General features: G+C 40.6%; 1 protein-coding gene across 1 annotated transcript; it reads right to left on the bottom strand.

Moving 5' to 3' along the window:
• Nucleotides 1-573: 573 nt before the first annotated feature.
• Nucleotides 574-13,807, bottom strand: znf654 (zinc finger protein 654). Its single transcript, XM_034694370.1, has 12 exons — nucleotides 13,587-13,807; nucleotides 10,218-10,363; nucleotides 9,679-9,760; nucleotides 8,751-8,886; nucleotides 6,924-7,126; nucleotides 6,683-6,819; nucleotides 6,342-6,483; nucleotides 5,904-6,188; nucleotides 4,657-5,805; nucleotides 3,694-4,484; nucleotides 1,875-2,926; nucleotides 574-993 (listed from the first exon to the last, which is right to left on the bottom strand). The coding sequence occupies exons 1-12, from the start codon at nucleotides 13,764-13,766 to the stop codon at nucleotides 989-991; spliced, it is 4,308 nt and encodes a 1,435-aa protein (XP_034550261.1). The 5' UTR covers nucleotides 13,767-13,807; the 3' UTR covers nucleotides 574-988.
• Between the last annotated feature and the right edge of the window lie 1,354 nt (nucleotides 13,808-15,161).

Raw genomic sequence — 15,161 nt, 5'->3', positions numbered from 1 at the left:
CTGCGGAGCCTTTATCCCGTTATTGTCAAAGTATGCCAAATGCTCATCCTAGTTTAGAGTTTTTATTTAATCTGTTAAGAAAGACTCATTTTTATTGGCGCGTTGTTGGCCTATTCCTAGTATGGTGTTTGTGGAGGCGGCCGCAAGTCCCGTTTTCGTCTGTTTTAGGCCTAATCTCAATTTTATGTCACTTTTCGTTTTATGTTGTTATTGCCAAATACCTTTCTGAGTTTGACATTTATTCTGATTTTATTTGTTGAAGAAGACTCATTTAAAAAGGCCAGCCTTAGATGAATAAATCATGTTAAACATTTTTATAAACGACTCATTCTTAAAACAAGGCAAAAGAGATGTGTGCATGCGCATATTTGAATAATGTTGGGGCAGTTGGGCTATAAACGGATTCGGGCTTTAAAAAAATCGTAGTAATTCAGGTTCGAACGGGTTTGGGCAAAATTCTGTCGGGCTTGGGTCGGGTCTAACTTTTAAGGCCCGACCACAGCTCTACTACATGATTGTAAGCAGGTCAAACTGGAAGAAACAACATATAATTCATTTTAAGATGAAATTCAATTGTTTCTATAAGTAGATGCCTGTTCTGTTTATTCCAGAATACCAATGATCATTTTTTGGAGATTTTTAGATTGACGGAACACATTTGTTTTTGTAACTGATTCTTGAATTGGTGTGGACATACACTGACACAATGTGGATTCAGAAATGATGAAGATTAATAAATTGCGAAGAAGACAATGTTTTGAGGCAAAAAAATTGATGTCATGATGTCAAAAATATTGCTTGAGAAGGTTCTGTGAATTAAATTAAAGACGTAAAAAAAATCCTCTAAATACTCATTTTGGCACATATGTCTCCTCTGTTTACACACTTGTTAGCAAGAATCCAGTAAGCAGTTCAGTGTTCCTTTGTCTTGAATTCTTGCCATGACCCTGGTGGAAGATTCTCTTGAGTCAGTCCTTTAAGCTCTCCACTAACCTAAAAAGAAAAGAGGAAAACATATTAGAAATATTCACACAGTAATGGTTTTTCTCTAAAAGTAGTATGGGAGGTAGAGCCTTCAGTTATCAGGCCCCTCTTCTTTGGAATCATCTACCAGTCAGGGTCCGGGAGGCAGACACCCTCTCCACTTTTAAGAGTAGGTTTAAAACTTTCCTTTTTGATAAAGCTTATAGTTAGAGCTGGATCAGGCTTGGGCCAGCTCTTAAGTTATGCTGCTAAAGGCCTAGACTGTCGGGGGAACTGGCACACTGACACACTGGGATCATATCTCACCCCCTTCCCCCCAACCCCCTCATCACTTACTTTAACTCTGCTTGTCCCATTGAAAGTTACTAACCATAGACCTTTCTGGAGTCCCTGAGCTCCATTGTCTCGTAGGTCCCTCTGAGCTGCGGTAGGCATCCTCCTGCTGCGGACGTTCTGGACTCAAGCTGATACGGACGTGCTGGACTCCAGCGGCAACAGCTTCTACTACTCGTCTCATCACTATCACCTCTCTCTCTTATTCTCCTCTATCCCTCTTTCAAGACCCAACTCGGTCGAGGCATGATTGCTGTCTAACATGAGTCTGGTTCTGCCTGAGGTTTCTGTCTGTTAAAAGGAAGTTTTCCTCACCACTGTAACTAGCTTAATGTTGCGAGGTGCAATGCTCATGATGGATTAAGGTGGGGTCAGACTGAGTCGTATCCTGCCTTGAAGTTGGGTCTCTGGTCATAATTTGACACAGAGTGACATAATTTGACTAGACCTCCTATGTTTTTAAAAGCATCTTGAGATAACGTTTGTTGTGATTTGGCGCTATACAAACAAAGATTGATTGATTTTATACTCTTTAAATCAGAATTAAGCGTTCTTACTTTCATCATCCGAATCAAAGCCGAAGAGTGAAGAGCAGGTGTTGAGCGCCTGATGTTTCTGTAATTCTTCTAAACTCCCGAATGAAGAAAGACATTTGTCACAGCGATGTCTCGTCTTCTGCTCAGGAGATTCCTTTTTTGCACTCGGGTGAGTCTCCTGTGCAGGGACCTTCTTGTACTTCCAGTAGACTGTTTTCTTTGGAGCAGGTTCCTCTACAGCCCTCCTCTTGCGCATTGAGGTAATGGATTCATCCAGGTAGGTGGAAGGCGGTGGCCGAACAAAAGGGACTTTCACAGGTTTGAATGTTTTGTGCTCCGTTATGCTAGGCTCTCCCAGTTTCTCCGGAATTACCTCTTCTGTGATCGACACGCCGTCGCGGTTTTTGACATTCAAGGGGTCTAATTCAATTGGTATCTTTTTTCGCCAGTTCCTACTTCGAGGTGCAGCAGGGGCACCAGTAGAGGATGCACAGTTCTTTCCCTTTGACCCTTCACTTCCTCGGTCATCCACACACCCATTAACAGCAGCTTGGCTCTCATCCACTGGATTGTTCTGGACAGAGTTTTCAGACTGTAACAGCTCTTGACTGCTGCATGGGACTACTGTTAGATACACTTCTTCACACTGACCTTCAGTTTGAGTCATTTCTTTGCAATTCTCAGAATTAGAAGCCTCAACAGAATCAATCGTAGGACTCCCTCTCTGCTCCGTTTTACTCTGCAGCCACATCTCCTCTACCTTCACTCTCTGCTTCCACGGTGCTTCGGCACTTTCCCTCTGTCGACTGGGGCCCATCTCCAGCTCGTCTCTTTGAGGGGTTGGGATGTAGTGTCGCCACTCGTGGTCGTAGAGACACTGAAGGCTTTGGAAGAGCTTCTCGCAGGCTGTGAATGGACATTGAGGCCTGATTGGAGTGTGGGTGGAGATATGTTCCTTCAATTCCTGCTGTGTCAAGAAGCGCTGGTTACAGTCCTGATGGTAACAGAAGTACTGGAGAGGATCATCGTGCTGCTTCATGTGCTCCTTATATTGCTGGAAGAACTGCATTTTCCTGTGAAAGGATGGAACAATGAACACTATGAGTTCTCAGCAGAAGTATAGTTTGCATAGTTTGCATAGTTTGGAGAGGCTTTAGAAAACTATTGACGGAAAAAACAATAACAATCTTCACTTAAGGCGCTTTTCCACCGCTTTTCCAACTTTACCCCGGAACTAGGGACTTTACCCCTGAACTACGTGCGTTTCGACCGGAGAAACCAGGGTCTAAATTTAGTTCAGGGGTAGATAATCTCCCCCCGAAAAGCCCCTGCTTGGGGGGTAGTACTTTTCAAAGGTCCTGGGACTTTCGGTTGAACGTAACAGTGTTTGTGGACCTTACACAGTTGTTGAAACACAGAGGGAGTTCCTGGGAATGCATACTAGTTTATTTTTTTATTAAGATTTCAAAATATTATTTGATATCATTTTTTTTCTCCATACGTCACTGGCCTGATTTGCACAATCTACCTGGGACTTCAGCCCGTGGTCGATACACAGACAACAATGGGGGCACAGGAACCTTTTAGTTCCAGGGGGTAAAAGACCCCGGAACTCTTGGTCGAAATGCACCTTTACAAGTTTGTGACAATTGACACCAAAGGAGGAATAATTCAGGTGTATCATGCAGTCATGCAAACAAATATATAACTTTAGCTATGATTGAAACAAGTTATCCAGTGATGTTCCAACATGCCTGTACAAGACAAGTTTTCTTTTGATAGAGTAGATCAAGGTGTAAAGAAGGAAAAAGTATACAAAACATTGTCTACAATATCTTACCTAAGGCAAAGCGTGCACTTGTGTTTGGACCAGACAAAGACCTTCTCCAGTACCCCCTCCTCTTTGATGTGGCACTTGACAGCATGTCTCATAAGTGTGCTGTTGATCCTCAAAAAGACTCGATCACAAGACTCTGAGGGGCACAGGTGATACTTCATGTCTACAACCAAGCCGTTCTCTCCTGCTGGCTGCCCCTCTCCCTCTCCCTCTCCCTCTCCATTTCCATCTCCCTCTCCATCTCCCTCGTCCTCTCCCCTTCCATCTTTCTCTATCACGGGTTGATCTTTGACGATCACCAGGCCATCTTGAATGATCACCTGCTCGGCCTTGAAGTCCACCAGCTCGTTGATATTTAGGTTTGGGTTCTTGCTCTTTTTATGAAGCATGGATGTCTTTTTGATGAGTGTGCGGATGTTCCTGATGATTCGAACATCCCTCTCCATTTCTGATACTTTCGTCTTGACTTTTTTGGTGACCTGAGGCTCGGTTGGATTTCCCACGTTTCCTACGATTCCGTTTTCAGCTGGGGTTTCCTCGGCACACGGCTGGCCGTCAGGGAGGTTCTGCTTGCACATTTCATCTATGTGGTCCAGAACGTGCTTTTTGGCGAAGGAGAGCTGTTTAAAGCGTTTTCCACAAAGTACACACTTGTTTCTTTTCAGGTGTGACAGAGCATGCCTCATTACATTCAGGCCTTTGTAGTCTTTGCGGCACAGTTTGCAGTGGAAGCTCAAGTGAGCGTACTGTTGCGTGCGGAGCATTCTTTCCCTCCACGTTCTCTTGGCTGCAACCTGGAGAAAAGAAACAAACCAAGGACATCAGGACTGAAATACCAAACAACAGCTTTTGAGAAACCTGCTGCTTCTTTTTTTACTTAGTCATGTTTTGTTTGTACATGACAAAGTAAATTAAGTGAATTCATTTGAAATACGTTATTTGTGTTATGCCACAGAAAAATCTCACCTTCTTCTGCAACACCTCTACTTCCTCTTTAGGTTGCGGCGTCGTTTCCATGTCCTCACTAGGCTCCTCGGGTGCAAAAGATTCTGGAGGTTGCTCACTGTCTGGTAATTTGGATTTAAGAGAGTAGCTGTGTAACTGCTCTATCGGGCAATCAACTAACTCTAAGGGAGGACCGTCAAGCTCAGGTTCAGCTTCAACAGCCGCTTGAGGTTCACAAGGAGGACCTTCAACGAGCTTGGAACCAAACTGGGCGACAGTTTCCTCACAAGGTTGTTCATTGAAGCTACCACTACACTCAAAGTCTGTGTGTTCCCCAACACCGTTTTCCACCTTTGGCTCAAGCATCACCTCGAGCAGCTTCTCTTCCTGCTCACTTCTCGGTTTGACTTCGTTCTCCTGGTGGGGTGATTCCAGCTTCTTCTGAAAACCTGACTCCTCCTCTGTTATTGCAATTTCGTTTTCAGGGTAAGAGAGTTCTAGTCTCATTAAAGGCTTTCTCCCCCGTTTTTTCCCTGTCACGTTCACAGTCTGCACCTTAACCTGTACCTGTACCTGCTCCAGTCTCGACAGACCTGGCATCCATCTTTTTCGACCTTTACGCTTCAAAATTTGGCTTTTCACACATCGAGACAAGTACTCTCTCTTTCGGTCCAGAGGTAATTTAACTGCTGCAGAATTTTCCTTGTTTTTGTGATTTCGTCTCAGTGAATACATGGTCTTATGGCCTGAAGAAGTGGATTTCAGATTGTATTTGAATTCTGGATCATCACCAACTTCAGCCTCGTCATCAGATACGGGTTGTTTCTTCCTCCGCAGCACTCTCCTCCATTTCCTTCTCTTCAAAAGAGATTTATGTGACGACGGGGCAACATGCTTCATTGTCTTTGCCTCTTTAGTCTGCTGTTCTGGATGCTCTTGGTTCACAGATGCAGCTTCAGTGCATGAGCAGGAATTCAAACCTTGAGTACATGAGTCATTTAAAAGAAGATCTGTTGAAAGCTCCTCGCTGTGTTCCTTCTCCTCTTCTTCCTTCATTTCATTTAGAACTGCTGCCTTCATGACCTTGTCACTCATCAGCTCGAGGCAGTGGGTCCTTATGGCCAGAAGGTTCCAGAACTCAGGGTCAAAACACAGACGCTCTTTGAGCATCTGAAAACAAAGATGTAGAAATGTTAGGCAAAAATCCCAATGCTAATAAGTTTAATATATCACATCATCTAAATATCTCCCCTCTTTATCCTTCCCACCTGAAGAATATGGAAGCGCACACAGGTCCGGACTGGGTTGCTGTGGGGGTGCTGCTCCTGATCCGGATGCATGTAAAGCAGGCAGACAGTGCGGTATGCTTCCAGGCTGCGTTCCTGGCAAAAGACCAGAAGGGCGCATGCTCGACAGATCTCCAGGTCGTGGGGCAGCAAGAAGGCGATGGTCTTGCAGATCAAGGACTGGGTTACGCTGTCAGCTTGCTTGTCACATAGCTGCAAGGCTCTGGCACAAAGCTCCACACAGACCTGGACTCCTTCACCCCCCAGCTGTCCAAAAACAAACACACAAGGAATTAGACCAAGGTAGAACAGTAGACGCAATATTTCATGATCAGATTAAGCTTCCATGGTGCAGAACATTCACTTGTCTGTCTTAAGGTTAGTAACGTTAACAAGGTGGTCTTGTCGTGTTGGTAGTACCTCTGCGGTGACAAGTTTGATGAAGGGGAAGATGGCTCTGACATTAGTAGCAGAAGAAGCCAACTGTAAGCACTCAGCCAAAAAGCCTTGTCTGGAGGGATGGGCCCTGAGATGCAGCCTGCTCCAGATGAACACCAGGTCCCTGTAAAAAAGTAAAGGACAACTAGTTAATGACATAGAGCAAAGTTACATGTTAATCAAGAATTATCTTCTGATTTCTACATCAAAAAATTCAGTGCAACCTTTCGAAACCTCACTTTGGACACAGGCTAAATGACACCAACCATGAACAGTGAGTGCAATAACACAATGTAATGTGATGTAATGGTAATCATCCTTACCAGATGTAGTACATGTCTCCGTTGTGCAGCTGCTGGGTGAGGAAAGCTTTACACAGCGACAGAAGAAGCTCATCCTTTTCAACGCTCTCTGTGTTGCAGATGATCTCCACAGCATCTCGGCCATCGATCTCTGCCATCTGAAATGAAACATAGAGGCACACATCTACATTAAAAACACACTGATTACAAAACCAATCGAATGCATGCAAACTGTATCTGCTTCAGACTCTTTTGATCTTACCTCCTTCCGAAGATGTTCATGCAATGAGGCTTTGTAGAGGCAGGTCAGATAGGCCTGATGGAAGAACAATTGCTTTCCAGCCTCAGGATTCTCCAGGCAGCTTTTAGACAATGCCTTTGCTTCTTGCATTTTTTCACAGGCCTGCAGATAGCGAACCCGGAGCTCAAAGAACACAGGCGGCTCTGAGTTCAAGTAGTCCTCAACTGCGGGAGAAGGAATCACGAAAGTGTTAATGATTTCATATTTACAGTTGTGCTCATAAGTTTACATAACTTGGCAGAATTCGTGATTTTTTTGACCATTTTTCAGAGAATATGAATGATAAGAGAAAAACTCACTCTTTTCACTAATGGTTAGTGGTTGGGTGAAGCAAAATTTGTATCAATCAACTGTGCTTACTCTTTTTATATCATAAAGACAACAGAAACTACCCAAGAAACCATACATTCTGCCAGGGTATGTAAACTTATGAGCACAACTGCACATACAAGTGTTGACTTAGGCAGTGTCAGGATGAGTAACTGATGTTGTTCTCTTTGAAGTGTGTAAAGTAATTCTAGCAGCCTTAAGAGAAAACAAAAGATAAAAGATTGTGATTAAAAGATGACGGAGGGAAACTCAGTTCCACAGTAGAAATAGGAGTCATGTACTGAAGATAGTGGTGCAACGGATCATTGTTGATCCGTGATCCGTATGGATGCCTCTCCATGGTTTGGCACGGACGTGGTCCGCGGATTGGTTGAAAAAAAAAAAAAGAAGTTGCACTGTTATTCCTTCACTCTGTGTTTTGGTCGGGTCACCGCATGCTTCCCGGGACTTGTCTCCATGTCAACCATATGCAGACAGGCTGTTACTGGGTCACTTAGAGTCCACTGCTGCGAGTGTAATTTTTAACTTTCACTTTCGTTTATGAAACACTTCACATACTGGCACTTTGCCAGCTGTAGGACCCTAGAATGCCCGAAAACGGTGTTCCAAGTTTGCTGCTCAAAGAAAAGTGGACGGTGAAAACCAGCGATTGAAAGAAGAATGGAGTGAAACTTTTGAAGTTCCTCTGCTCCTTCACTTGCCATGCCATGAAATGCAGTGAATGAGGCAGGACTGGACCCACAGATAGGGTGCTTTGCACATGCAGTACATTTTGAGTTGAATGTTGTTTTTATTTAATGGCGAAAAGTTTACAAGTGTTTTACAAAATAAATGGAGGGACAAAGTTATATTTGTCTTGTCTTCTTTCTTTTTTTTTTTGCTGATCTGAAAAGTGATCCGATCCGTGACTCAAAACCGTGATAGGATCCGAACCGTGAGTTTTTTGATCCATTGCACCCCTAACTGAAGATCTGCATCCAGCCCAGCTCATAACCCAGTTTCATTCTCATAACAGTTTTATTTATTTATTTATCATCTAGTTCAAATTTTAGTCCCTTTTTATTATATTTTATTTATTATTTATTTATGTGTTCTTCACCTTAGGATTGTGGGGTAGGTTTTGGGGTCGGGGCTGGGTTGGGATTAAGATAGGGGGGTCTTTTTTATTTTTTATGTCTATCTTTTTTTTCCTAATTTATTATATTTTTATTATTTTTTGTACAGCACTTTGTGTTACAATATCATTGCATGAAAAGCGCTTTATAAATAAAGTCTGATTGATTGATAAACAGACAATAGCAGCAGCAGAACTCTACTCAACAGTGCGTTCAATAACAAGTATGTGAAGGAGATCTAGATACGCCTCTTCTTTTGACTAATCACATTTTTAATAACCTAGTCAGAGCAATGGACTTGACAATGCTGTATTCTTTGTTTGTATTATGATCCTGAGCCTACCGTCTTTTGGTGACAGGTCAGCCTCCTTCAGGATTCCTTGCAGCACCGGGTTCTCCCACGGGCCTCCTGCTTTGATGACTTGCTTCACATGCTGAAGGTAGATATTCCTGTGCCTCTGGAGCCGAGTGTTGCACTCCTTTAAAGAATGCAAAGAAACCGAAACATTAAAATCTTATTCCGTAACACACAGCTTTTTGGTGAGCCGACCAATAACAACAATTGTCCATAAGACACATTGGTTCATCTCCGTAGACTGTATAAATGATGGACGTAGTATCGGTGATGTCACCCATCTGTTTCTGAGCGCTGTTTTGAAGCCAATTGTCAGCGGGAGCCATATTGGAAATGCGGACCATGACCTTACTTCTGTCGAGCTAGTATGAGGTAAAGAGGCGGGCTTTGATCCTCCTCGCCAACAGCTACAGTGTTCCCACCTGTCAGTCAAGTCAGACATGGCCTTATTTGGGCAGAACTTGTAATCTTAATATCTTCTGAACTGCTATGTTATAAAAAAAATTCACCCCCCGTCCAGTGTGTGCTGATAGAGAAATTAGCTCTTCAGACCGAAGCCGTTTTATTGAGCAAGGCTGTAAACATGTTTATTAATGCTGCAAAGATCGTCTTTTTGGAATTGGTTTGTATATTAAGCAGATGCTCAATGAACTGCAGTTTATAACATTTACGCATGGGCTTCACATTTTGAGACTGGAGGTTGTCGCTTGTTATCTCATGTGAACTTGTGGTTATATAGATCCGGAAACACTGAGGTAAGAATGTTTTGGAGTAGGTTTCACTAACTGATGTTAATACGCAACACTTGCAGCAAACTTGTAGAAAATATGACAAAGGCAAACGGGTCTTTCCACAGTGTGTCTGAATATGAAAACCAAGCATGGATACACTGGGTCTGGGTTTTGTTTGTTTTTACCTTAAAGGAATCAAGGATTTCCTTTAAAGGCTTTTCCACAAATTCTTCTTTGCTGAAAAAGAGCATGAGTTCGAAGAAGCTCCTGCAAGTAAAAAAGAACAAGAAACATTAGTTTGCACTTTAAAAAATAAAACAAGTCCTAAAACTCATCTGTCAAGTAAATAGTGAACACATTGCATGAACTTAGCAGCTGATTCCAGTAAAAACACATTGCATCTGTAGTTCCACTCTTACAAAAAGTTACAATCAGTATGTCCTAGCTTTGGTTTTGCACAGATTCAAAAAGCAGTTATACAAATTAGTTTCTTATTCAAGTCCAAACAACATTCAGCCAAACCCCAACTTTGCAAGGACATGTCTTCACTCATCTCTCCTCATAATAAACTAAGCTTTCCACACTTTGCTCTTATTGCAATCACTCATGCACTGAGGTCAACATGCCATGCATTTCTGGTGACATTTACAAAAATAAATATAAGTAGAACATTTTCCTTTTCATAATCTTAAGTGACAGCGTTTCAAAATAACAAACCACTCACAAGGCCAGACTGCTGAGGACATGGTAGATGTGCTGACAGTCATCAGGGAAGGCAGCAGTGGCTTTGGTGAAGCTGCAAAGTGCAGTCCTTAGAACCTTTAGTTGAGGGAGAGGAACCTGCCATTGCCCTGTGTACTCCTCGACCAACTGTGTGGGAACAGCAGAGAGAGACATTTAGTAGTTGTATCAAATAAAAAAATTACATTCATGAAGCACTTATTATAAGATTAACAGTGACAGGATTTGAGTGTTTTGGGTGGTGACTATAACAAACACTAAATGAATAAAAGCTAGAATAATAATGAAGAACATTTCTATTTTTTTGCCAGACCAAACACTTAAAATTAGTAAAAATATTCATCATCAGATAATTTTAACATCTACCCTCCCTTAATAAACAGTTGACCCAGCTTCTTGCCCTGTCAATACTGTGCTGATTTGTTGTGTTAAACAGGTGATCTGGATGTAACGTCCGGCTTTCTTCTGGACAGATGATACCTCTTACCCTTAAAAATATCGACACAGCAATATATCGCAATACTTTGACTTCTACTATATTATCGATATTTCAACTCTTTATATAAATTTTTTTGTAAAAAATAAATAAGAATTCAGGTTTTAGCCGAGTTGGTACTAAAATAAGACGTTAGTATTTCAAAAACAATAAAGTGGGGAAGGTGTTTTCAATCAAATAGTTTTGACTTAATTTAGTCAAGGTCCTCAATGATATTAATTTAAACACAGACAACGGCAAAATCTCAGTTTTGGTATCACTTGATCTCAGTGCTGCTTTTGACACAGTTGACCACAAGATACTACTGGACAGACTTGAAAACTGGGTGGGAATCTCTGGTGCAGTACTAAATTGGCTTAAGTCCTATTTAAATGACCGGGACTATTTTGTGTCTATAGGTAAATACACATCTGAGCGGATGAAAATCGTATGTGGAGTACCTCAAGGATCCATTCTGGGGCCTCTACTATTCAACATCTACATGCTCCCCTTAGGTCAGATAATAAGAAACAACCAAATAAAATACCATAGCTATGCAGATGACACACACATTTACATCACCATATCACCAGGGGATTATAGTCCCATACAAACACTGAGTAAATGCATTGAACAAATCAATGACTGGACGAGCCAGAACTTTCTTCAGTTAAACAAAGAAAAAACTGAAATGATTGTTTTTGGAGCCAAGGAAGAAAGGTTAAAGGTTACTGCTCAGCTCCAATCTGCAATGATGAAATGTTCAAACCAAGCCAGAAACCTTGGTGTAGTCATAGACTCAGACCTTAATTTCAGCAGCCACATTAAGACAATTACAAAGTCAGCCTACTATCACCTTAAGAATATATCAAGGATTAAAGGACTTATGTCTCAGCAGGATGCAGAAAAACTCGTCCATGCATTTATCTTTAGCAGACTAGACTACTGTAACGGGGTCTTTACAGGACTCCCTAAAAAGTCCATCAGACGGCTGCAGCTCATACAGAATGCTGCTGCTCGAGTCCTAACAAGGACCAAAAAAGTAGACCACATTACTCCAGTTCTTAGATCTCTACACTGGCTTCCTGTCTGTCAGAGAATAGACTTTAAAATCCTGCTGATGGTTTATAAAGCACTGAATGGTTTAGGCCCAAAATACATTGCTGATCTGCTACTACTTTATGAACCACCTCGACCTCTGAGGTCATCAGGTACTGGTCTGCTTTCAGTTCCTAGAGTCAGAACGAAACATGGTGAAGCAGCGTTTAGTCATTATGCACCACATATCTGGAACAAGCTCCCTGAAAGCTGTAGGTCTGCTCAAACTCTCACCTCTTTTAAATCAAAGATTAAGACTTTTTTATTTACCTCTGCCTTCCTATCTTAGATTATTTTAACCCACTTTAAATTAAAATTTTAATGTAATTTTTAATATATTTCTAATTTTCCTTTTCTTTTCTGTTTTATCATATTTGTCATTTTAATTATGTTCTTTTATGCTTGTCTGAATGTCTCCAATGCTTTTAATGTGTTAATGTAAAGCACATTGAGTTGCCCTTGTGTATGAAATGCGCTATACAAATAAAGCTGCCTTGCCTTGCCTTGCCTTAATTTGTCCTTTCAATTTTGAGTAATATTGTGTGATTTACATTTACACCATCTCTATTCTTTTCTTACTTAACTGTCTAGATTATCACAATATATCACGATATCGTGATACTATCGTATCATGACCTGAGTGTCGTGATGCGGATCGTATATTAAGGTTCTTGCCAATACTCACCCCTAGTTATGTTTCGGGTCAAATTGACCCTTTTTAAAGTCCATTTTAGCCAATATATACCTTCTAAACCAGCTAAATACAGCATAAAAATCTGGGCAGCATGTGACAGAAGAGGGGTAGTGTTAATTTATCTACATCACTTCTTAAAAAAAAAAAATCCAAATGTAGAATAAAAAATTCTGTCATGTAAAACTATTGTATTTCTATTTAGGGCTTTCCAATGTACATTAAAAAAGTTTCAACATTAGTTTTAATGAACAACGAGCGAGTTATCCTCAATGAAACATGATCTGTGAGAATTAAGGAACACTATTGCACTAAATGTTCATTTAAATAGTTAGTAATGAAGTTAAAGATTAGATTAAAAAATATGTGTATTTGGATTTTTTGGGGTTCTGACACTTTTGGATAATTGAATATGTCCCGGGTCAAATTGACCCAGGAACATTATTGCTGTTCCGGAGAAACGAACATAACAGGAGGGTTAAAGGAAGTACAAACAATAAACGGATGTATAGTCTCGTAACTAGACATCAGTGAATTAGTAAAGTCGATACAATCACGTGTCCTGTGTTGATTTGACTCTTCTTGTATGATTTCAGTTCATCTAGAAGAAATTAACTGCTGATATACGTGATATCAAACACTTGCGTTTGGTGTTGGATGCTATCATTACAGCTACATATTGAAAACAGATACTAAAGCTTGCTTTTGTTTTTATCCTGTGTTTTTGTAACACTGTCTGTCACTAATGCTCGTTAAAGTTAGTTGAGTGAAACACAGCTCCATGTCCACCGTAGACCTTTAATTAGCTTAGCTTAGCTTAGAGCTAAGCATTATCCACTACCAGTCAGCTTTCTCGTAAGTAAACTGGTCACTGCATGGACCCACACAGCTAATAATACAGTTTCACATCTGCAGACCTTTTGTTGACCCTTCCCGCCGTGCCCCTGGCAAGCTATGTACAAGTCTCAGCTCCACAACTGCATAAATAGAGCTCTACTGGAGGCTACGTTAGCTAGCGCGGCTAGTAGCATTAGCAATAAACAGACAGTGACTGAGTCGAGCACAAAACACAAGAGAGTCTAACATACCTCACAGAATTCGGAGCAGTAAGACTTGCTCTTTAGAGTGGACTCGTCGCTGCAGTTTCTGACACACAAAGTGTCCAGAGCCGATTCAAGCCCGTCTGTCTCTAGATCACTTTCGCTGTCCGCCATACTGTCTGCTGTATCCAGCGCATAGTCAAAGTTGCCAGGTTTTTGACGTAGCATCCTCCGTTTCTCCAAGCAAACACTACAAACTTGGCAACTCCGTAATTAAAAGACACAATGATAACTTTTTTAAAACAAACATTCAGAAATAAAAAAAAATGAAGGACAAAATGTTTTTGTATTATTATTATTATTATTATTATTATTATTATTATTATTATTATTATGAGAAAAGGTCAGAATTCTGACCTTTTTTTTCTCAAAATAACAATAAATAAAAAAGGTCAGAATTCTCAGATTAAAGTCAGAATTCTGACTTTTCTCATAATAATACTAATTTTAAAAAAATTAACCTTCATTTTTTTTCCTGAGAAAAAATTCAGAATTCTGACTTTAATCTCAGAGTTCTGACTTTTATCTCCGAATTCTGACTTTTTTTTAGTATAATAAAAATAATAAAAAAAAGTTGACCTTTTTTTTTCCAGTGTCCCTAATCCTCTTCCGTATAACCTCATACCATTAAAATGCTTTATAAAATTAAAAAAGTAGAGTTGTTTATTATGATGAGTTATCTAAATATCTGTGCAACTGACAGAACTGAAAGTGTAACATGTAGGCCAACTCACCTCAGTTGTTCAATATCCTGTTGTTTTATGCTGTCACTGACCTCTCTTTAATGTAAACTGTGAGTACAAATTAAAATAAATGTAAGTACACACTTATTTTATTTTATGTTATCATATTTAATTAATTGACAATTGACACATTAAATACACTTACAGCACTTACTTACACTTATTTACTTACAGTTCTCTTCAAGAGTCCCAGGTTTGACTGTGAGCCAACATGCACAGCAGCAGGATCTGACACCAATGCAGCTAAATGGAATTCAGTCATCATTAATTTAATGATGTTTTTATTTGCTTTTTTTCTACGCGTCAATGTCAGAATTACCTCTGTGAAATAGGACACGCCTTTAGTTTCTTTAGTAATCTCTGGAGAGTCAATTTAACCTAATTGGCAATTGTCTCTTGGAAATTAGAATACCAATTATACATAAACATCAGAAAGATTGTCCTGTGTAGAGTACCCATGTGGTTAGCTGTTTGCATTATTTAGGCGGGAATGGGGGCGAAAACTCTGCACTCCTGAGAACATCAGGAGTTCTTTTAAAGTCTGGATGATTCAGCTGTGGGCATTCCTGTTTTCATGACAGACAAAGAGAGAAGCCTTTGTTGGTGCCTGCTGCCTGCACTGATGTTCTCTGAGGAATATATGCTGTCACTATGGGTGCAGTTGTTTGTGAGCTATAGAGATGACTGGTTAGCAAGCTCATGTCATAAAAGAGGCTCCATGGGTTTATAAAAACACTTCTCAGCCTGTGTGAACATTGGTATTTGCCCTATGCTATCATAACCCATAAGTTTTCTATTTCAAAGTCTGTAAAAGCTTTTT

This window comes from Notolabrus celidotus, chromosome 10, assembly GCF_009762535.1.
Source record: "Notolabrus celidotus isolate fNotCel1 chromosome 10, fNotCel1.pri, whole genome shotgun sequence".
Taxonomy (NCBI): domain Eukaryota; kingdom Metazoa; phylum Chordata; class Actinopteri; order Labriformes; family Labridae; genus Notolabrus; species Notolabrus celidotus.
This window is presented reverse-complemented; position numbering and strand designations above follow the sequence as displayed.

Excerpts from the sequence above, each read along its gene's own strand:
- znf654 (XM_034694370.1), bottom strand. The coding sequence starts at position 13,766 with ATGCTACGTCAAAAACCTGGCAACTTTGACTATGCGCTGGATACAGCA. Across the intron at positions 5,806-5,903 it reads TGCGCTTCCATATTCTTCAG|ATGCTCAAAGAGCGTCTGTG; the intron begins GTGGGAAGGATA and ends CTTTGTTTTCAG. Across the intron at positions 4,485-4,656 it reads TAGAGGTGTTGCAGAAGAAG|GTTGCAGCCAAGAGAACGTG; the intron begins GTGAGATTTTTC and ends TCTTTTCTCCAG.